Source organism: Malaclemys terrapin, chromosome 1 (assembly GCF_027887155.1).
Source record: "Malaclemys terrapin pileata isolate rMalTer1 chromosome 1, rMalTer1.hap1, whole genome shotgun sequence".
Lineage (NCBI taxonomy): Eukaryota > Metazoa > Chordata > Testudines > Emydidae > Malaclemys > Malaclemys terrapin.
This window is the reverse complement of record NC_071505.1, coordinates 108,386,335-108,409,950: the sequence shown is the minus strand read 5'-3', so window position 1 is coordinate 108,409,950 and position 23,616 is coordinate 108,386,335. Positions and strand designations below refer to the sequence as shown.

Genomic DNA, 23,616 nt, shown 5'->3' with positions numbered 1-23,616 from the left:
AAGAGACATAAAACTGAGCATTGGAGAGGGGAAGGGATTTTAAATCAATCATGGAAAAACTCTGTTTTGGCTGATTTTGTCAATGCCTATTTAACTTTATCCAAAATACTCATTTGGCACTGAAAGATGCATGGGTGCAAGGGAGGGATGAGAGAGACAAATTTGCCCCCAGATTTTTGCTATCCTGGGGGGCCAGGACAGCCTCCCTTCCCTCCCACCCCCAAATGGCACCCCTGGGGACAGACACTTCCCCACCCAGGCAGAGCAGAGCAGCTCAGCACTGGCAGAAATGGGGGAAGGCAGAGGCAGTGAGGCCACATGCCAGCCTACCCCCCAAACTGTGCCCATGGTGGACTTCCCTCCCCCCCCCCGACACTGCAGGGGGCCCCTCCCACCCCCAGCCAGGCTCCCTCTGCCTGAACTCACCTAGTGGAGCCAGCTGGGAGCTAGAACTTGCCCAGGAGATCTACGTAGGCGGCGGGGCGACCCAGATGAGCAGGGTCTCACCGCTGCTGATCAGGCTGGGCTTCTGCAGACCAGAGGGAGCCCTGCACTCCCCACCCTCGTCCACCCCTAACCCTGGCTGGAGAAGCTCCCTGAGCCTGCTGGAGGAGGGGCCCCACCCTCCACTGAGGGCTGAAGTAGGACTGGGTCAGCCTCTGCTGCAGCCAGCCCAGGATTCGCAGAACAGCTGATAGGCAGGGGAGCCTGCCAAACAGCTGATTAGTGCAGCAGCCTACCAGCTGATCGGTGGAGACGGGGCTGCTCAGGAACTGCTGATCCATGGCTGGGGCTGCAGCACCACTATTGCTGGTGGGTGCTAAGCACCCACTAATTTTTTTCCATGGGTATTCCACCCCTGGAGCACCCATGGAGTCGGCACCCCTGCCAGACCAGATAAGTGAACATGGCCATGTGTCCCAGGAGCTTGAGGCAAATCCAGTTTGTTGTGATTGGGTGGGCCCTGACCTTGGATATCAATTCCAACTCTCTGGAAGGAAGGCTCTGGTCTGGGTTGAGTTGAGCACTGCCCCATATCAACTGTATTCTCTATACTGGAATGAGAGTCGGCTTTTGTTTGTTTATCAACAGGCCAAGTGCTCAGCCTATGTATCTCAAACCAGCAAACCAGCTGTTCTTTATTTGGGCCTCTGAGCGACCTTTGATCAGCCAGTCCCGAGATACTGACTTGAATGTCTCGCCTTCTGAGGAAGGCTGCTCCCACCAACATACTTATCATAAAAACCCAGGGGGCTGCGGACAGGCCAAAAGGGAGAATGGTGAATTGGAAATGAGTTTGGTTTACTATAAACTTCAGGAATCTTCTGAGGACATGGAAGAAGGAAATGTGAAAGTAAGCATCTTTTAAGTCGAGGTGAGCATACCAGTCCCCTGAATCCAAGAAGGGGATGATGGAGGCAGACAGACCATGTGGAACCTCAGTTTCTTGAGATAATTGTTGAGGCGACGCAGGTCCAGGATGGGACGAAGGCCCCTTTGGCCTTTGGGATTAAGAAATATTGGGAGTAAAACTCTTTCCCTTTCAATTTTTGAGGTACCTCTTCCACAGCCCTCACCAGTAGGAGGGTCTGCACCTCCTGGGCTAGGAGTTGCTCGTGAGAAGGGTCCCTGAAGAGGGACAGGATAGGGGGCGGGAAGGAACGGTGAATGAAAACTGAAGAATATAACCATACACCAATGTATTTAGCACCCACTGGTCTGATGTCATGTGGGACCACGCTGGGCTGAAGATGGAAAGTCCGTCCAAAAACAAAGGGTAGGAAGGATCCGAAGCGGGAACTGGTATAGCGCCCTCGGGCACACCTTCAAAAGGCCTGCTTGGGTCCACTAGAGTACCTATGCAACTTTGGTATTGAGTGGATGAAAGCAGTTGATGGCACTTGTAACCTCTGTTCCTTCATTTGAACAAGTCCTGTGTCTTGGTGGTGGAACCAAAAATGGGCTGGCTGTTGAGGCCTGAAGTGCTTCCTTGAAGTAGACGGAGCATAGAGGCCCTGGGACCTGAGGGTAGCCCTTGAGTTGTTCAGGCCATGGAGCTTTGTGTCCATTTGCTCCGAAAAAAACAAGTAGCCTTCGAAAGGGAGGTCCTGAATCGACCGCTGGACCTCTTGAGGTAGCCTCGAGGACTGCAGCCAAGAGCGTCGCCTCATGGCCATTGCAGAGGCCATTGTCCCCGCCGCCACTGGTTGTCCCATCAGAGTCAGCGGTACTGGGAATGATAAGTCCCTGGCCACTGCAAAGGCCTCCTGGGTTGAAGGTACTGTGATTCTGCTGGTGCCACAAAATGACTTCTTGGTGTTGGTGGGGAGTCCCGTACTAGACTCAACCTTCTGCGTGGAGTTGATAGTTCTGCCATGGAACCGGGGGTGGAGGAGTGGCCCGACCTGGGTCACACTCCACTGCCTTCCCCTTGCTTGCCTTTCTTTGGCACTGGCAAACGCCCTCTCTTGGAGCACTGCTTTTTATGTTTCTTCCTTGGCACTGTAGATGGAGAATGTTGCCGGGATACACGCAGCACCAAGGCCAAAGTGGTTAGTGCCGAATCTGAGCAGCTTGGCTCCGAAGCCAGTCTTAGAGTGGCTTCCATTAAGATAGTCCTCAGTCTAGCCTGTCTTTCTTCATACAAGGCTTAAAGTTCTGACAAATCTCTTATTTGAGCCTCTCCCAGACACTTCAGACAACTGAAGTGTGGGTTTCTCACAGGCATAGGCTTGCCACAGGATGCACAAGGTTTGAAGCCCAAGGACAGGAGCATGCTCGGGGCGAAGGGAGCCCCTCAACGATAAAGGAGCGGTTCTAACTATCTACATTAGTATTATTTATACTACAACTATACTAAGACTAATAAACAAGGATACAGAGAAGAAACCATTGAAAAATGCCTTGCCGAACAAGAGGAGTTGTTCCAGCAACCATCATGGGTGGTAAGAAAGAACTGAGAGGGTGTGGCACCAGAGGGGACTAGAGCTGGCCCGACAGATACCACTGAGGGAAAAATCTAATGTGGAATGTACATGAGCAAGAACGCAAAAAAGAATCACCTGGCTACATGCAGAAACCAAATTAATACTCTTCAGCATCACCTGGGTACTGAATAGAACCCTATGTGGTTATGCTTCAATCCTGCCATTGGATCCACTGAACCCACCCACCCACTGTGCTTGGGTGGTACCCTGTTGATTTCTAGACTCTTATTTTTTGTCTGTGATTTTACCTACAAAAAGTGGCAATTAGAAATCAACCCCCTTAAATAAATCAGACAGACCTACAACATCATCACATGATTATGCTTAACTATGGAGACTTCTTTAATTTACTCCTGTGTGCATTTAGAGTTCACGATAGTGACACCCTATTAACACTGGTTAAAGCCATGGGACATTGCCATGCAAGATTTCCCTGACAGAGCTGTATCAATGCACTTCAGTCCCAACCTGAACCACCCGCTATTAATTCCATGACCTGGGCTTCTCTTCAGCAAAGACATGGCAATCAAACTGTATGATGGTCTCATGATGGGGGCTAAGATGAAAACAATAAACTTGAGAGATGAGCTGCTGTCCAGAGTGAAAGGGCAGGATATCACTACACTGCCCCATCCAACCTTCTCAGCTACCTCTACTATTGACAACAGATCAAATGCTCATCTCAGCTGAACTGGTGCAACCCTACATATCAATGGGCGCGGCATTGCTGTAATGAAAATTTGGTCCAACATCCAATTGCTTTAGAAATATCAGCAGGGAGAATTATTCAAACACAACCTTGTGGTGCTGTATTTTCTAACTTTATACAATAAAAGCAACAATCACAGGCCACATTGCTAGCTGTGAGGGATGTTGTCCAACTCTTATAAACAGAGTAAAATATATTAAACATTTTATTATAAGTTAAAAATAAATAACACTCAAAAATAAATGTCCATATTCTGAAGCAAACTTGCCTTTCCACTCAATATTTAAAAATATAGATATTTTTTTTGGGGGGGGGGGAAGAGGGAGATGGACCCATTAAAGAATTCCACATTTCCATTGGACAGTTCCAATTTTTTCATAGAAATTATAATTCTGATTGGGCGAAAAAAGTCATGTGATTTCTGACAATTCTGTGATATCATGAATTTGAATAGTTACAAAAATGATTATCTTCTGAGTAAAACATTCAACTGAGGTTTTTTCTTAAAGGACTAGCATCCCTAGTCAGAGAATCATCACTTTCAGAGACAGCCATGTCCAGACATAATTCTCCATTTCCTTGGGGTCATTTTCAAGTCATTGTTGGAGATCTAAAAATGGCCACCAGTTCTCCCAGCTTTAACCCTGTAACGGCTTTTGACTCTCTCTGCTGATCATTGTCACTATCATCCTGGCTGAGGAGGACTTTATGGGGCATGCTTTAGAGACCATTAATAATACTCCTTAAGTGGGTGAATGTTGACTAACAAGAGGCACTGCTCCATCCCTTGCCAGTGGATAAGAACTTTGCCTCTACAGCCCACCCACTTGGGAAGTGAGAGACCAGGACATCAAAGGTGCATCTCCCACTTACAGCACTAATGGCAGTGATATGCATCCAACCCAAACATAAATCTTGATTAAAACAGGGTTTTCACTCATTCTTCAGCATACCCTATAGAAATGAAGGGTCTCCAGCAACTTTGGTGATGCACAAATGTGCGCCCCAAATTTGCCCTCCTTAATTCTGAGTCACATCACAGCTCCTTCTGTGTCACTTCTGCCAATGGGCTTCCACTTCTCTTTCTTCTGCAAGGGGCACAAAGCTCCTTCCACTAGCTACGTCTGATCTTTCTCCTGGACTTCCTGCAATCGTTTCTCTAAGCGATCCAGTTTAGCCAGATTCTCCTTCAGCAGCTTGCTGTTTGGAACCAGCTGTAAAGCTTTCTTGTAATAGCTACGTGCATTGATGTAGTCTCCCTATAAAAGGGGGAAAAAGAGTCATTCATATTCTCTGACATTGAAACATCATTGCCTGAGACCGGCAAGCTCCATAATGGATGGAGAAAGCAATTTATAAAGTGCGTTTGACATGTTTTGAAACAGCAACACTCCACTCATTATTAAATTGGTTAACTGGTATTTCAGAAGAACTCACTCTGTGCCTAAATTAGATCAACAGGGACATGGCAAGAAGCAGATTTAAACAAGGCTATAATGTCCAAGTAGAAGATATGTATAATATGAGTTAAACTAATATCTTTAGGACATTCAGAATAATTATGCTACAGTAATCATCAAGTATGAAATCACATGTCTTGTCACCATATTTCCATCAACTGGTGTCAGTATTATGCATTAGACACTATCATCAAGTGGATTAGGTAAGGCGGAATTTAAAGGGCTGATTCTCGACTGCATAGACTGGGAATACTTATCCACCAGTTTAAAAACACACATTGTAGATTATGGGCTAAGCACAGCTTCGCTAATGAAGGTGCACCCCTTTCAAAAGACAGACTATGCTCCCAGCCTTTCCACCGCCAACGTTTTCCTGACCACTTCTTGAACTATCAACCTTTCTTGAAGGGAGACAGCCCTTCAGGGTTCCATATTGCTGCTGCTTTTCCCTCTGATGTATTGCTCAGGCCAGGTGCCCCCACCCCGCATGTCGTGTCTAGATCCACTGGATACTTGTGTGATGACAGCCATTTTGACCAACACACTAGGGACTGAACTAGAGATTTCCAGAGTTAAAGGCACAAATCTCTACAACTTGAGTTAGAGCCAGGATCTCTAGCTGGGGCTGTAACAGACTCGCACCCTCTTTGGATCCAACTCAGCGGGTGACAAAAAAAGACACACTGAACACGCACTTCTTAGCTGCCTGAGGGCAAGTTCAGCAATGTATTCGAAGGACAGAAATAGTCCCTTTACTTGACAGCCTGCAGAAAAGCAAGAGATTTTCCTACCTTGATATGCTCAATCCCTCCCATGTTCATCCATGCCTGAGCTTGATCTGGATTCAGCTCCACAGCCACTTTATAGCTCTAAATAAATATGAAATGTCTTCAGGTTAAGATGCTTGTATCCCTGACTAAAAGCCACATTAGGGAGGAAATGACTCCCCACACCACTCCCTTGTTGTCTTCTTTCTTGATTTTTCTTACATACAAAATGTGCGTTGTTTCAGAGTCTTAAGTGGAGACAAATGAAGTGACCATTTCCCCTATTTGGGCCTATTTGGGGGAATTTGCTTTGTCTGCAGAGTCCCGCAGGGAATCAAGGCAACTTCCAGGACAGTGCATTCTCTTCTGCTGATCCTGACCTGCAGGGATGCTCTGCGCTTCACAGCTCCCTTCTGCACACAGTATTTACCTTATAAGAAAAGCATCCCCATAACTCCACATCAGCATGTATGTGCAGGGAGGGAGAGAACATTGGCAAGGTTTTAACATCTGAATGGCTGCAGTCTTTCTTACAACATGGATACCTGTGTGCAGATTTAACAAGGACTGTAGGTAGCTTCCCCCCTACCCCTTTATTTTGCTTCTACAAAGATGGGGAAAAATCATTAAAAGAATTTCTGGACTCTGAGGATCACCTCTATTTTTGGGACATCATAACTGAGGAGGATTCAAAGAGCGTCTGGACATTTATATGGATAACAAGTATACTCAGAGTTCTAATTAATTATAACAGAATATTTGGACAGGGTGTTAAACCTTATGATTCAGGACTTAAACTTATGATCTCGAATAGCTAGAGAGCTATCCCTGGTTCCATAAGTAAATCTACCAAATTGGAGAGAGATTTTTTGTGTAGGAGTATTTCAAAAAGGAAAGGAGGGGGAGAGAACACTGTTATAACTTTAACTATGGAATTGATACTACCCTTCCATAATCCCAGCTGTCCTATATGGTGACAAGATGAGCTCTATAAGTGAACAAGCACCATGTATGCTCTCTGCAGATTATTAATTACAGCTAGTGAGCTCAGTTCTTGAACTATAAACATAGCCATGTGCTTTAGAGCAGTTACTTGTTATACCTCAAAAGCCTTGTCAAGAAGGTTCTGTTCTCTTAGCTGATTTCCTTTAGTAAAAAAGAGCTCCGATATGACTTTTGGATCCTTTGGTTTTAGCTGCAGAGCTTTATCTATAGCTTCAAGGGCCTGCAGAAAGAGAGAGAGAGAGAGAGGGGACACAATATTCTATTCTATCCAGGTTCTTATGCTGTGTCCATCACTATGATATTGGAGCATATGAGCCACTGAGCAATACACAGCATCACCACCCTGCTCCCCAAATTTCTGTTTGCTCGTGGACCTTTACCACGTTCAGAAACCTAAATTCTAGCACCTCACAGCCGGATTTTCTGAGATGCTGACCAGACCCCAGCAGCTGGAGTCAATAGGAACTGAGTACTCAACACCTCTGAGAAAAAAAAAAAAAAATCAAGCCTTTGGCCTTCAATCCTATTTCCTAGACCAGTGTTTCTCAACAACCCGTCTGTGGATTGGCGCCGGTCCATGAGATTTTCCTGACACAGTTTAGAAAGGCAGCACGCCAGTCCCTGGGATCAAAAAGTTTAAGAAACACTGACCTAGCTGAACGGAAGCATCATATAAAGCAATCCAGCTATTGTGCATGCACAAACTGTATCAGTCATGATGTGGCTACACGCCCCTTGCTACACACGTCTCAGGACAGGATCTAGCCTTTGGCTGTACAGAGATTAAAATTCATCCCAAGATCTTTGATTGTGTGTGTGTGGGACAGCAGCACACGGAGTTCATGGTACCTTGCTGTAACGCTCCTGCTTGCTGTAGATTGCTGATAAAAGGCGGTAGCATTCTAGGCACTCGGCCTCTTCTGTCACAATATGGTTAGTCATTTTTTCAGCGTCCTTTGTTTGTCCCATCATTGCTAAAACCTGTGCCTAGAGATCAATGGTAAACAGAGTTTTCATCCCTTTTTATGACACTCCTCTCTCGTCACACACTGATGTCAAAAGAGCTGTGAAAACTTAGGCTAGCCTGCTTGGCTGGTAAGATCAGAGTCAATACAGTGGCCCTGCTAGCATGCACTACTAAGCCCGGGACCCAGCGTCTAGTCCTGGCATCGTGCTTTCTGGCAAGGCAGGAGGTGGGAGTGCTAACAGGCAATGGTTCAGCAGCACCTGGAGGACAGAAGGAATGACTGGCTGGCTCTGGAGCAAGTCACTTCTGGTCCTCCTCAGCTAGAATGTGGGGCCTAACAGTTTGAGAAGAAAAAAGAGTTGGAGGCCAATTTTCTGGGCTTTGACACAGATGAGGAAGACCCCTTCCTGCCTCAGGACAAAATTAAAACCAAGACATGCTCAGTTGCCTGTTCTAGGGAAAGCTCACAGTAATTATCATCCACGTGGAAAGAGAGCCAGGCTGAGGCTGAACCCCCTCAAACCTCCACGCCTTGGATAATATTTTTAAATACTAACATACCCCTGCCACCAATGTTCTCGTCATACACTCACCAGGGCCAGTCGAATCTCCTTGTTTGAAGGCTGCAGTGCTGCGGCTTCCCTGTAAACCTGTAAAGCTTCTTCATACCGCCCCGTGTTGTAGTAGAGAGCTCCCAGTGGGGACAGAATTTCCGCCTTCCGCGATACTTTCAACGCTCTACATGTTGGGAAGAAGGAAATGTCTTCAGGTGATGCTGGGATCAGAGCGTAAGACAAGAGTGGGATTGGCTGTGGAATTTGCCTTGGAAAGGTTAGTGCTCTGCACTGCCAGACCAGAACCTGAGGGTTGGTCCCATTCTGACCTTTTGCTCCAAGCCAGCCCTGAAGGGAAGACGGTAGAGGCTGCATTCGTAGTCCCTGATGGGAGGAGGGAGTGCCCCCAACAGCAATCCCGCTGGCCTTAATGAGCAGAAGGGACAGGCTCTGAAGGGAATGGAAATCTGCAGCTGTGGTGCTAGAACTAAGGGTGCTGCCAGAGCCCCTGGCTTGAAGTAGTGTTATCAACCCCAATACATGGTTTCCGCCTTCAGCACCCTCACTATACAAATGGTTCCAGCACCACTGGCTGTGGGATGAGGGTGGCAATGCAGGTAAGAAAAGGGAGGTGTTCCAACAAGGAGGCAAAAGAAAGTCCATCCCCTCTGACGCACTGGGAGGAAAATCTCCAAGAAGCTGTTTGTTCAGCACACAGTACAGTGCTGTATTGCAGAACAGGAGATTCCCTGAAGAGGGCCTGGATTCCTGGAGGTGTAGGATTGCCTGGCAGTGACATACTCTAATACAGATGTGACCGTCCCTCCTTGGAATGCTTTTAGTGTCATGTGAACGGCATTAACGGATTACTAACAACAACCAGAAACCACTGAGCTCATAAACAGAACACCCCTGCAGCTGAAGGTAGCAGAGGATGTCCTGGGGCTGGGCTCAAGAGGAGCATAGCAAGGCACTTGCTGAACAGTCCAGGCTGGCTGATCGTCAACTGAATTATAGGGCGGTGCGCACTCTCAAATACCAGCAAGACACAGCAACAATGGTGAACATATTCATTCCCTCCAGCTAAGTGACAGAAGAACCCAACATTGCACTGGAAGAGTAAAAGTCTAACAAATCTTCGTAAGGTCTTGTAACAAAGACTGGATGTGGGTGGAGATGAGTGAGGAGTTAGCCTCCCGTCCTGAATCACGGACTCAAAGGGTACATCTACACTGCGATAAAATACCCGTAGCACCAAGTCTTAGAGCCTGGGGTCAGCTGGCTCGGACATGCGGGGTTGGGGCTGCGGGACCAAAAATAGCAGTGTAGATGTTAGGGCTTTGCCAGGAGCCCAGGATCTGAGACCCTCCCCATTCACAGGGTCTCAGAACCTGGGCTCCAGCCTGAGCTCAAACCTCTACACTGCAATTGTATAGCTCTGCAACCCAAGTCACTTGACTCGGGCCAGCTGCGGCCATGCAGCAGGTCTTTTATCACAGTGTAGATGTACCCATAGACTTTAAGGCCAGAAGGGGCCATCTTATTCAACTAGTTTGACCTCCTGCACATGACAGGCCACAAAACCTCACTCACCCACTCCTGTACTAGGTACCTAAACTTTGGCTGAGTTTCTGACGACCTCAAATCTTGATTTAAAGACTTCAAGATGCAGAGCATCCACCATTTACTCTAGTTCAAACCAGAAAGTGACCCATGCCCCATGCTGCAGACAAAGGTGAACCCCCCCTCAGGAAGAAGAACAGGAGTACTTGTGGCACCTTAGAGACTAACAAATTTATTAGAGCATAAGCTTTCGTGGACTACAGCCCACTGGGCTGTAGTCCACGAAAGCTTATGCTCTAATAAATTTGTTAGTCTCTAAGGTGCCACAAGTACTCCTGTTCTTCTTTTTGCGGATACAGACTAACACGGCTGTTACTCTGAAACCCCCCTCAGGGTCTCTGCCAATCTGACCTGGGGAAAATTCCTTCCTGACCCCAAATATGGTGATCCGTTAGAACCTAAGCATGTGGGTGAGACCCACCACCAGACACCAAGGAACAAATTCTCTGTAGTAACTCAGCCCTCCCCCTCTAGTGTTCCATCTCCTGCCATTGGAGACATTTGCTAATAAATGTCATGGATGAGCCATATGCCATTTTAGGCAACCCCATCATACCATCCCCTCCATAAACTTATCAAGCTCAGTCTTAAAACAAGTTAGGTTTTTTGTCCCCACTGCTCCCCTTGGAAAGTTGCTCTAGAATTTCACTCACCTGATGGTTAAAAACCTTCATCTAATTTCAAGCCTAAACTTACTGATGGCCAATTTATATCCATTTGTACCTGGGCCAACAATGGCTCTTAATTTAAAGAACTCTCTCCCTTCCTAGTGTTTTCCCTTTGATGTTTATTTAGAGAGAGCAGTCATATCTCCCCTCAGCCTTTGGTTGGTTAGGCTAAACAAGCTAAGCTCCTTAAGTCTCCTCTCATAAGACAGGTTTTCCATTCCTCAAATCATCCTAGTAGCCTTTCTCTGCACCTGCTCCAGTTTGAACTCATCTTTCATAAACATGGGAGACCAGAATTGCACCAAGTATTCCAGAGGAGGTCTCACCAGTGCCTTGTATTATGTCAATAACACTTCCCTGTCTCTACTGGAAATACCTCGCCTGATGCATCCTAGGACTGCATTAGTCTTTTTCATGGCCGCAGCACATTGGCAGCTCATAGTCATCCTGTGATCGCACAGTACACCTAGGTCTTTTTCCTCCTCTGTTGCTTCCAACTGATACATCCCCAGCTTAAAGGGAAAATTCTTGTTAGTCCCTAAGTGCATGACCACTTTGCACTATTAAGTTTCATCCTATTTCTATTACCTACCGTTTGTACCAAGCTTCAGCCTCTTTGTTCTGCCCCAGAGAGCGGTAGAGCCTGCCCAGGTTCACCATGGCCACGTAATGGTTTGGGCTGAGCCAGATGGCCTGCTGGTAGTGGGACACTGCTCTCTCAGGAGCCCCTGCAAAGCAAAAGGCTGTTAGGCTGATGCCTTATGGAAGTCTCAAAAGTTTCAGCACTAAATCAGGCGTCTGATTCTTTAGAATCATCATCATCAGTTGCAAAATACTCCTTTCATCAGTCTTCAGTGTACTTGGAAAGTGGGAACCATCATGAGAGAGAAATCCTGTCTCATCTCTTCTTGAAATTGTGCACAAAGGGAAATTGCCATTCAAATAAAAGAGTAAGGGAAAAATGAGATTTAGGAGTTAACTTTAGGCACAAATGTAGCCAGCTGTAAAAGACAGAGGCTGCAAACAAATGTAGACAGGGCAAACAGCTCCAGTTTTAAAATGAATTTGGCTACTGAGGGAAATAATTTTTTTCTGATAGAAAGTGGGAGCAGCAAGTGGCTACTGGGTTACAAGCAGCAGTTGAAAGGACAGTTAGGCTCATAGGATGGGAACAGAGAGAAGTCGTCTCTCAAATCCAGGTAATCTGGAAAAAGAAAAATAGTAACTAAAAACTAATTTGACAATAAATATAGTCAAAACTTAGAGAAAGGGTATTTCAATCCTTCCCCTAAAGTGTTATCGCTTCTTTCCACTCAGAATTACTGTTGTGAAGGCTACATGGGACAAACACACATTTTTAATATTTGGCAAAAAAGATTCAAATCCAGCAGCCATACACAAACAACAATAACCTACCCCGCAGTTTGCAACAACGGTAGGCTACTGATTCCCTTTTGGGTGGCTGAGGGCACGCACAGCCTTTGCACTCAGGACTCAAAAGGCACCTGAGGCAGACTCCAACAGATCACTAATCCTCACGCTGCTGCAATTATTTCCAGGGTTTAGAATGTATTGGTAGAAAATGCTTGTTTTGTAGAATATCATCAAGATGTCTATGTTTCAGAGGAACCATTGGGTGGCACTGTGTCACTGTATTTTACCTATCTACACGCGAAATAACAAATGCGATTCTGAAATCCACTAGATCAAACACAAATACAAAACAAAATATTGTGCAAGTTACTTGAAAAACTATAATCATTCTTCTGTGCCTTATGTTTAAAAAAAAATGCTGAAGTTCATTTTGTGCTGAAGAAAGGTGCCAGATTGCTAGTCCTGGGGAGTGAATTTGTATTTATAATAATTTTATACTGCCTTTCATACTGAAGGATCTCACCATACTTTATGCACATACACACTGCATATTAACTACAAAATAAGCATAGGCATAGTTGAAATCACCAACATCCCAGCAATGCAAATATGAAAACTTCAGTAGATGTTAACTCAGCTATGTTGCATATCTTGGGCCAGATTCTCAGCTAGTGTAAATCACCGTAGAGGGAACTATGTCTATTTGCAGCTGCTGAAGCTCTGTCCCTTCACATGTTTTATGACAAACCATTTCACAATGAACAGCACTTAATTAAACTGCATTTTTAGCCAGAAAAAAAACAGAAATCAAAAACAGCACACATGTGCAACAGGGCTAGAACCTAAACTTAGTCACAAAAAGGTAGGGAATACCTATCTGTACCACATAAAACTTACATTAACATTTTTTTCTGTTCTATTTCCCTGAATTTTTAAAGGAAAGCAAGAGAGAAATCCATAGTGAGAATCATAAGCACTTAAAATACCTCAAAGCCAGAAGAGGACATAGCCCTTCAGGATAGAATATTCAGTGATGGCCTAGCTCTGCCCCCATTGATGAGTAAATGACCATCTTCAAAGTGCCTTAATATTTACAGTGGCATAAGTACTTAAGCCACAGCTAGTGAGAGAACTTAAGTCTTTAAGGCCAATTAATGCCTACATATTAGGTGCACATTTAATAGGTTTACACAGGAGGGAGGAGTGCATCTCATTATCGGTGTGCCCACTGAGGGCTTGTCTTCACTGCAGAGATAATATGAGTTTTAACTTTAGTGTTGTCCCTAACTTGAGCCCTACCCACACACAAAAACCTGTGGTTTAAGGCCAGTGGTGCTTCTAATTTGAATTGGCTGGCCGAGAAGGAGAAGTCAAATTAGCGCATCTCATCAGCTGCTAATCCAATCACTCTATGCAGCTCACATGTTATTTGCAGCCTGGCTACTCTCACTCAAGGTAGGGTATTTGGAGAGGAGTAAACATGAGAGTAGATTGCTCAAATTAACTCTCAGTGAGGACACAACCTGTGACTTAACACAATTTTCCATTGCATAAGTGCAGTAGCCATTTTTCAAACATTCATAACTTTATTGTGCAGTTGTCTTCAGACTTGGTCATATCCTCAACAGAATGCTTTACACATGTGTGTGTGTGTGTGTGTGTGTGTACACGCAGAACAGGGACAAGTTACCCTTTCCTCTTGCAGAATGAACAAGTGCAAAGAGAAATGGATTTATGCTAAATTGAAATGGAACCTCAAGAATGGAATAGGGCATTTTGGCAGCTTCATACAACAGTTTCGGACTGGAAGGGAAGTTTGAACTTTGCCAAGACACAAGGGTAAAATCTCTACTTCTGCACCTAACACCCTGATTTCTTTCATGGCCCCACATACTCAGCACTTTTGTTTTCTACTGGCAGCAGCACAGTGCCCACTAACATCAGACAAGAGTGAGGAGTCAGTACTAACTCAGAGAGAAGAATGCTAGAATCACAAACACCACTTCTTGCTAGATCCTGGCTTTCCAAGGACTCCCTTCCAAGTATTAACTGAGTCTGCCCCTCTAACTTTGAGTTGTGAAAACAGCATAGCCTGAAGCAAAGAGTGGGTATCAGCTATGCCAGCTTAGTCTGCAGTACTTCATCAATGTCTCAACCCGGGTTCTGCAGGGACCACCTCTAGTAGCGAGAGGGTAGTTTAGTCTCTGTGTCTGTCTAAACTTGGCCTTGCTTCTAAAACTGTCAATAAAAGATCCAGTTGGGGTGGTGATTTTTATTATGTGGATGCCAGGAACTGCCTGGGGCCATGGAAGCTGGATTTGAACTAATAGTGTAGAAGTGAAAGGCTCTGTATCCCATTACCAATCCGCTGAGAAATCCATTCTCCCCACAAGAGTCCTAAGTTTTTGTTTTGCCAAATGACTGTAGTTTCAAAGCTTTGTTTATTTTACAGCAGTGGCATTCAGCTTCTTCTAGAGCAACTTTGTCACTGAGCAGAGTCACAAACAGCCATGAAAGTGACATGGGTGTGTCTGTATGTCTCTCTTTGGCTTTGAGTGGTCATGCGTTCTTGGGGAAATTATCACACGGTCGTCAGGCCACTGTGTAATGCATTGCTCATCCTCGAGAATATAGCTGCAGGCACTGGTATGGTGAGACAAATGTGGCAGGAAACACACTGAGAAGCACTGCTGTACAGTGTTAGCATTTGTTACAAATCTCTTCAAACCCTAACACTGAGGTCAGTCTCAAGAGAGCAGGGACAGTCTGTATTTATTTATTTGGAGTTTTACAAACTACAATGTAAGTGTGTCCATCCTCTGCTCTGGGAGCCCTTGACAATCTCTAAAAAATACCCTACTAAATAAACCAGACCCACTCAACTCAGCAAATAAGCCAGTAACATAAATCTGCCAGCTCCATCTCACTTACCAGTATCAACTAAGAAAACACCATAGTTATTATGCAGATCAGAGCTCTCTGGACAATTCTCTATCCCAGCCTGATAAACCTCCTGGGCTTCTTTAAATTGTTCCTTAAACAAACAAAGATTTGTTATTAGTGGTAATACCAGCTTTGTTACTGCATACAGATATATCATGGAAATGCCTTGTTATCATCACACCGAATTTCAACAGTCCATGTCATTTCATCTCAGTATTCAGGGAGCTGTGCACATAGGGTGAACTCTTGTCCCCTATTAAAGGCAATGGAAGTTATTCCATTGACTTCAGTGGGGCTAGGATTTCACCCAGAGTCAATGTTTCCCAACTGTTACCTCACAGGGGTACTAGCAATTACCTCCACTTCCCCATACAGTCACAACAGGAGGTAGTTGTGGTAAATGTTGCCAAAAATCAATTATTCACTCAGTTCCAGTCCTGAATGGTTTCCTGGTGTCAGGGGCATGCACAAAGGGGTGGGCGGGAGAGAACCAGGGGCACTGCCCCCAGGTGTTCCTGCAGCCCCGGGGAGGGAGGAAGCAACAGGGCAGCTGGCTGCCAGCGGAGCTCCTCCTCCCCCGACAGCTACAGCTTCTTCCCTGCTGTTGGGAGTCCCAGGTGTTGCCTCTGCCTCCAGCCTCTGACTCACCTCACCTGCAAAGCAGGCAGTAGCGCTGAGACTCCAGCAGTAGGGAAGGAGAAGCCGCAGGCTGCAGCTATAGGGTGGGGGGAGGACCCTGCAGCCAGCCACCCTGCTGCTTCCCTGAGCTGCAGGGGCATGGAGAGGGCAGCTGCCGGGGGAGTTGCTGCCTCCTTGCTGCAGGGTGCCCCCGCCAGAGGTCTCCAGAGAAATGGGGGTGGGGCACATGAAACTTTCATTTGTGTGTGTTTAACGTGCCCCTCTGAAAGTATTCAGATTGAAATCCCTGCAGTGCCTGGTGTGGATTGTTGAATAAAATGGGTTCCAAGGTCTAAGGCAGTGATACTCCAACCTCAGTGGTTCAGGAGACAAATTAGCGATCAATATTACCCCAAAGAGCCACAATAGTGTGAATTAATTTACTACAGTACAATTCATATTTCAACAGCAGGACAGGGGAAATATTTAGTTTTTGTACATAGATAGAATTCTCACAGCAAATAAGTGAATAACTTAGTGCAAGTTGATAACTTAATTGGTTAATAACATAGTAAAAGCATCCTGGTTGGTTAATAACTTAGACTGGTTAATAATTAAATCACACACTCTTTTAATATCACGTGCTGCAAAGAGCCACAGGAGACACATTAAAGAGCCATTTGCGGCTCGTGAGTCGCAGTCTGAGTATCATTGGTCTAAGGCATGGTCTATCCCTCAAATTTAGGTCGCTGTAGCTACATTGCTCAGGGCTGTGAAACAATTCACACCCTGTGTGATGTAGTGAGGTCGACCTAACCTCCACTGTAGATGCAGCTCGATCGATGGAAGAATTTTTCCATCGACCTAGCTACTGCCTCTAGGAGAGTCAGACTACCTACATCAACTGAAAAACCCCTTCCATCGACGCAGGAAGTGTCTGCACTGTAGTGGCACAACTAGAGCACCATAGCTGCGCTGCTGCAGCCTCTGTATTGTAGGTAGACACACCCTAAGGCTGCTCTACGTCATTGTTGAATACATGCTGCTATTCCGTCTGCACACCCCTGTAACTACATTACCAATATCAAATGACCTGAAGGAATATTTGCAGCTCCCCATAGATTTCAATGGGATCTGTGGGTAGGTATTCAGCATTTCTGGAAAATCAGGCTATAACTCTTTGTTTTGTAATGCACCTGGCGACATCTTGCGTACGAAAGGCACTCTATTGCCCACACTCTAGCTAGTGTGAATTTCATGAGTATGCAGCCAGACGCTATGAGGGGAATAAGGTCTTTAATTCTGATCGAACAGCAATTATAAGGTTTTCTACTTCCCACAGCAGTCCAGCTGGCATGAGAAAACTACCTGCTTGCTCATACATAAGAGTGTTAAAGAATTACTGTTTTTTCTCTCCCCGCTCAGTTCATACATTTGCTGTGGGTGATATTATTTAATGCTTGTGAAAGGGAGGTATTTTAATGGTGAGAGCCAAACATGGTGCAGGCAGATGCTGTGCAAATTTCTACCACCCAGCTCTGTTGCTGTTCCTGCACCTTAATGATCTGGAACAACACTGCAATGACAGACCACGGCCTTTTCTTGAGACTCCCAAATGAGATCAGCTGTTTGATAATCTTGTGAGACCACCAAGAGGGATTTTCACAACCAGGATTTGAATCCAAGTTTAAAATAGCAAAAGGCTATTAACTCATTGCACCACTTTAGTCCCAATTATATATATATATATTGCAAATAACTGACTATGCTTTGTTACAAGGATCTTTAAACCAAGATACTCATAAGTGACCAGCTATTTTGGGTGCCCCAGTTGATACACTCTAAAAGGGGCCTCATTTTGGGTGCTCAGGACTTTTCAAAATAGGCCACTGTAGAGTGCCAAGCTGGGCACTGAAAAATGTTGGCTGTAGTATCTTCTTACAGATGAATTTCCTAATACCTGGAGTGGACCAGAATGGTTTTGCTTCTTAACACAGATTCAAATTCTGCTCTCAATCATTACATCAGTGAATCCCAGAGCTTATTCACTGGACTTACTCTGCATCTAGAGTGGTGTAACTGAGAGTAGAATATGGCCCATTAATTTTTTTTAAATGCACCAGCTCTCCTCTTCATATTCATTTAAGAAATGGGAAGCTGAAATTAATGGCATTTGAAAAAATATGACTTGATGAAAGCAAATGACTGTCATGGTTAAGTGCTTTCACATTTACATGATAAAGGTCAGCCAGCAGAAAAGATAGGTTGTGATAACACACAAACACTCTTAAAAATGTTCAGTTTGGACAGTTTGCATATCCCTATATGGAATTACCACCCCCTTGTATTCTACCAGGGAAAATAAGGAGCACAGTTAGAATCATGAATTCTTAACTAAAACAAAGGGCAACTTTTGGAGAAAATCCTGTGTCAGGGCTTGTCTACCCTTAAAATGCTACAACAGCACAGCTGCACTGCTGCAGTTCTTCATAGAATCACAGAATATCAGGATTGGAAGAGACCTCAGGAGGTCATGTAGTCCAACCCCCTGCTCAAAGCAGGACCAATTCCCAACTAAATCATCCCAGCCAGGGCTTTGTCAAGCCTGACCTTAAAAACCTCAAAGGAAGGAGATTCCACCACCTCCTTAGGTAACCCATTCCAGTGCTTCACCACCCTCCTAGTGAAAAAGTTTTTCCTAATATCCAACCTAAAACCTCCCCCACTGCAACTTGAGACCATTACTCCTTCTTCTATCATCTGGTACCACTGAGAACAGTCTAGATCCATCTTATTTGGAACCCCTTTTCAGGTAGTTGAAAGCAGCTATCAAATCCCCCCTCATTCTTCTCTTCTGCAGACTAAACAATCCCAGTTCCCCCAGCCTCTCCTCATAAGTCATTTGCTCCAGCCCCCTAATCATTTTTGTTGCTCTCCACTGGACTCCCTCCAATTTTTCCACATCCTTCTTGTAGTGTGGGGCCCAAAACTAGACACAGTAGTCCAGATGAGGCCTCACCAATGTCGAATAGAGGGGAACGATCACGTCCCTTGATCTGCTAGCAATGTCCCTGCTTATACAGCCCAAAATACTGTTAGCCTTCTTGGCAACAAGGGCACACTGTTGACTCATATCCAGCTTCTCGTCCACTGTAACCCCTAGGTCCTTTTCTGCAGAACTGCTTCCTAGCCATTCAGTCCCTAGTCTGTAGCAGTGCATGGGATTCTTCCGTCCTAAGTGCAGGACTCTGCACTTGTCCTTGTTGAACCTCATCAGGTTTCTTTTGGCCCAATCCTCTAATTTGTCTAGGTCCCTCTGTATCCTATCCCTACCCTCCAGCGTATCTACCACTCCTCCCAGTTTAGTGTCAGTTCAGTATAGACACTCCTTACACCAATGGGAGTGGTTCTCCGGCGGCACAGGTAACCCACTTCCTCCCAAGAGGCAAATTCTTCTGTTGACCTAGCACTGTCTACACAGGAATTTAGGTCAGCTTAACAGATTTTTTCATATCTCTGACCAACATAGTTAAACCAACCTAATTTTCTAGTGCAGACCAGGCCTCAGAGAGACATGCTTGTTTTTTGTCTCAACTGACTATAACTTTTGTTTTCTTTTTGAGTGGGGCAAGTTTTCCTTGTTGAGTTTATTGATCATAGAAGCAATGTTTAAACCAAGAAGCAGTTATGTTATGCTAGATTAATGGGGTCTCAAATCAATCAAACTCAATGACATATACGACTATGGGATGTTATCATGTCTGTACTACACAGGTATCCATAAAGCATTGACAACTCACAGAGTCCTGTCCCAGCGTGCGCTGGGTTCACTGCACAGTTCTCTGGTGAGACCTCTTTGGCAGTTCCAAAGTCCTGGTCAGGAATCTGGAAGGGTATGCCCAGGGCATTATGCAGAACTTTCTCCCACACCGCTTATCTTCTCCTAAATGGTACCGCAGTGCAGTCACAGGAGCCTGATTGTCCATATTGCCAACCCCAACCCTTCAAAAATCACGAGGTAGGCCCCCCAAACTCAGGAGATTAACTGATAAATTTGTCAAGATTTTTATGAGATTTAAACAAAAAATTTCTGGGAGCTTTTTGTTTGCCTTCTGAGCCTTTAGGGTACGTTCAGGTCACATTTTCTGGCTTTTCTCTGCAACAACAAGAGCTACAAATCTCCTTGTAAAAAAGACAAAAGCTGAGATTCTCACAAAACAACTTGACTCCGGAAGCTGAAGTTTGAAGAAGGAACACCAAATACCATGAGTCACAGGATAAAACCCATGAGAGTTGGCCACCCTGCTCAGACTGGAGTAAATCAGGACATACTCCAGTGAAAGCAGTAGAGCTGCATCACTGTAAAACTGGTGATATCACACTTTCTGACATCACAACCATTTCCATGGCAACATATCATGGCACAAACACCGAGCTGCAACTGAGACCAAGCAGAGGGAGGAGTTGGGCTCCCAGTGAGAGAGGCATCCTCGCTTTAAAGGCACAAATATCTTCATAAACAGCAAAGGGAACCTAGGAAGCTTTGACTGAGTGAAACTGTGTTGTAGAAGTGTTCTCTTATTGAGTCTGCTCTGGTTTGAAAGTCACCTTACAAGGGACTAGAAGACATTGAATTACAGCAGTCTGTACTAATTCCCTTGAGCATTAAACTTTCTTCTTAAGAGCATCTTTTACAAAGCCAGGAGCAAAGGAACTTTAAGCCCTATTTCAGATTCATAGCTCTCAAATTACTGGGGAAGATACTGTGTAGGACCAAGGCAATCAAGATGCCATCTCTTTGTGTCACTCCCACCTGCTCTCTCCTTCTTTAGCCATCACACACAACCTCAGACACAGCAGTTTGTCATAAGCATGGTAACTTCATGAGAGCTAATTAAGTGTGCAACTTCTAGCAACTCCAGCCCCCTTTTCAGACATGTGCGAGATAAAATTCTTGAAATACTCGCTCCCCCACAGCTACACACAGTGTTTTTTTAAAAAACTGTTACTGGGATAAGTTTTGCATATTGTGTGTTAAAAGTATCCAACAGTGCAAAAATGTGTGATCTAAACTATGCTCCAATAGAAAGAATAAAGGCCATGAACTTAATTCCTTTTAAGAACTACAAATAATACATTTCTTTAAAAGGAAGAAATCAGACTGCAACTGAAAAATGAGATCTAGTTTCTCCTTCCCACACATATATCATCAGGCCAATGCTGGCAGAATTTCCTGTAATGTATTCCTCAAGGAGCTTTGCACGTTTAGGGTCTGGCTCTGCAGCCCTTAATCATGTGGAATAGTGCTTACTTGCATGAGTGGTCCCATGGAAGTCAACAGGTCTGTTTGTGTAAGTGGTATGCAGTACAAGGGCTGCAGAGTCAACTATTAATCTTGTGTGGTTTGAAATGTGGAGGTGTTAAAAAGCTCAAGGAAGTTGTTACCATCTGGGGAAACTGTATAGACCATTTTTTCCCCCTCCACTTAGTCAACCCACAAGAGGATGGACAAACTGTATGTGGAGTAGATCAATTATTAGTGGACTTAGCATTTCTAAGTCAAGGGAACTACAGCTAAGGACATTACCTTTGGGCATATGGCCTTACGCCACTATACTGTTTAATTGTCCTGACAATCTTATGACCAGTACTTCTAATTATTGAAAATTAATTAATATTAAAACCAGCTGTCACCATAGAATCATAGGACTGGAAGGGACCTTCAGAGGTCATCTAGTCCAGTTCCCTGCACTCAAGGCAGGACTAAGTATTATCTAGTCCAGTTGTTTGTCTAACCTGCTCTTAAAAATCTCCAATGATGGAGATTTCACAACCTCCCTAGGCAAGCTATTCCAGTGCCTAACTATCCTGTCAGTTAGAAAGTCTTTCCTAATGTCCAACCTAAACCGCCCTTGCTGCAATTTAAGCCCATTGCTTCTTGTCCTATCCTCAGAGGTTAAGAACAATTTTTCACCCTCCTCCTTGTAACAACCTTTTATGTACTTGAAAACTGTTATCATGCCCCCTCTCAGTCTTCTCTTCTCTAGTCTAAACAAACCAATTGTTTTCAATCTTCCCTCATAGGTCATGTCTTCTAGACCCTTAAATCATTTTTGTTGCTCTTCTCTGGACTTTCTCCAATTTGTCCACATCTTTCCTGAAATGTGGTGGCCAGAACTGGACCCAATACTCCAGTTGAGGCTTAATCAGTGTGGAGTGGAGCCGAAGAATTACTTCTTGTGTCTTGCTTACAACATTCCTGTTAATACATCCCAGAATGTTTCTGTGTTTTTTTTGTTTTTTTTTTTGGCAACAGTGTTACACTGTTTCACTCATATTTAGCTTGTGATCCACTATGACCTGCAGACCCCTTTCCGCAGTACTCCTTCCTAGGCAGTCATTTCCCATTTTGTATGTGTGCAACTAATTGTTCCTTCCTAAGTGGAGTGGACTTTGCATTTGTCCTTATTGAATTTCATCCTGTTTACTTCAGACCATTTCTTCAGTTTGTCCAGATCATTTTGAATTTTAATCCTATCCTCCAAAGCATTTGCAACCCCTCCCACCTTGGTATCATCCACAAACTTTTTAAGTGTACTCTCTATGCCATTATGCAAATCATTACCTCAAAAGGTAATAACAAAATGTTTTTTAAGTACATCAGACGCAGGAAGCCTGCTAAACAACCAGTGGGGTCCCTGGACCATCGAGATACAAAAGGGGCACTTAAAGACAATAAAATAATTGCGGAGAAACTAAATGAATTCTTTGCTTCAGTCTACACAGCTGAGGATGTTAGGGAGCCATCCTTTGTAGGTGACAAATCTGAGGAATTGTCACAGATTGAAGTGTCACTAGAGGAGGTTTTGGAATTAATTGATAAACTTAACAGTAACAAGTCACCAGGACCAGATGGCATTCACCCAAGAGTTCTGAAAGAACTGAAATGTGAAATTGCAGAACTATTAACTATGGTTTGTAACCTGTCCTTTAAATCAGCTTCTGTACCCAATGACTGGAAGATGGCTAATGTAATGCCAATATTTAAAAAGGGCTCTAGAGGTGATCCCGGCAATTACAGACCGGTAAGTCTAATGTCAGTACCGGGCAAATTAGTTGAAACAATAGTAAAGAATAAAATTGTCAGACACATAGAAGAACATAACTTGTTGGGCAAAAGTCAACATGGTCTCTGTAAAGGGAAATCATGTCTTACTAATCTATTAGAGTTCTTTGAAGGGGTCAAAAACATGTGGACAAGGGAGATCCAGTGGACATAGTCTAATTAGATTTCCAGAAAGCCTTTGACAAGGTCCCTCACCAAAGGCGCTTACGTAAATTAAGTTGTCATGGGATAAGAGAGAAGATCCTTTCATGGATTGAGAACTGGTTAAAAGACAGGGAACAAAGGGTAGGAATAAATGGTAAATTTTCAGAATGGAGAGGGGTAACTAGTGGTGTTCCCCAAGGGTCAGTCCTAGGACCAATCCTATTCAACTTATTCATAAATGATCTGGAGAAAGGGATAAACAGGGAGGTGGCAAAGTCTGCAGATGATACTAAACTGCTCAAGATAGTTAAGACCAAAGCAGACTGTGAAGAACTTCAAAAAGATCTCACAAAACTAAGTGATTGGGCAACAAAATGGCAAATGAAATTTAATGTGGATAAATGTAAAGTAAAGTAATGCACACTGGAAAAAATAACCCCAACTATACATACAATATGATGGGGGCTTTAAATTTCGCTACAACTAATCAGGAAAGAGATCTTGGAGTCATCATGGATAGTTCTCTGAAGATGTCCATGCAGTGTGCAGCGGCAGTCAAAAAAGCAAACAGGATGTTAGGAATCATTAAAAAAGGGATAGAGAACAAGACAAAGAATATCTTATTGCCCTTATATATGCCAGCAGATCAAGGGACTGATCATTCCCCTCTA

At 44.4% G+C, this 23,616-nt stretch overlaps 1 protein-coding gene across 3 annotated transcripts in view; it reads right to left on the bottom strand.

Annotated features, from left to right (window-relative positions):
- Positions 1-421: 421 nt before the first annotated feature.
- TMTC1 (transmembrane O-mannosyltransferase targeting cadherins 1) overlaps positions 422-23,616 on the bottom strand; it is a 213,673-nt gene continuing 190,478 nt past the window's right edge. For all 3 annotated transcript variants that reach the window (XM_054034732.1, XM_054034741.1, XM_054034751.1), the window contains 7 exons: positions 15,046-15,148; positions 11,333-11,468; positions 8,489-8,633; positions 7,778-7,915; positions 7,026-7,148; positions 5,948-6,025; positions 422-4,955 (listed from right to left, as the gene is read on the bottom strand). In XM_054034732.1, the coding sequence (XP_053890707.1) occupies positions 4,815-4,955; positions 5,948-6,025; positions 7,026-7,148; positions 7,778-7,915; positions 8,489-8,633; positions 11,333-11,468; positions 15,046-15,148 (864 nt within the window). In that variant the 3' untranslated portion in view covers positions 422-4,814. The remainder of the gene's footprint in view (positions 4,956-5,947; positions 6,026-7,025; positions 7,149-7,777; positions 7,916-8,488; positions 8,634-11,332; positions 11,469-15,045; positions 15,149-23,616) is intronic.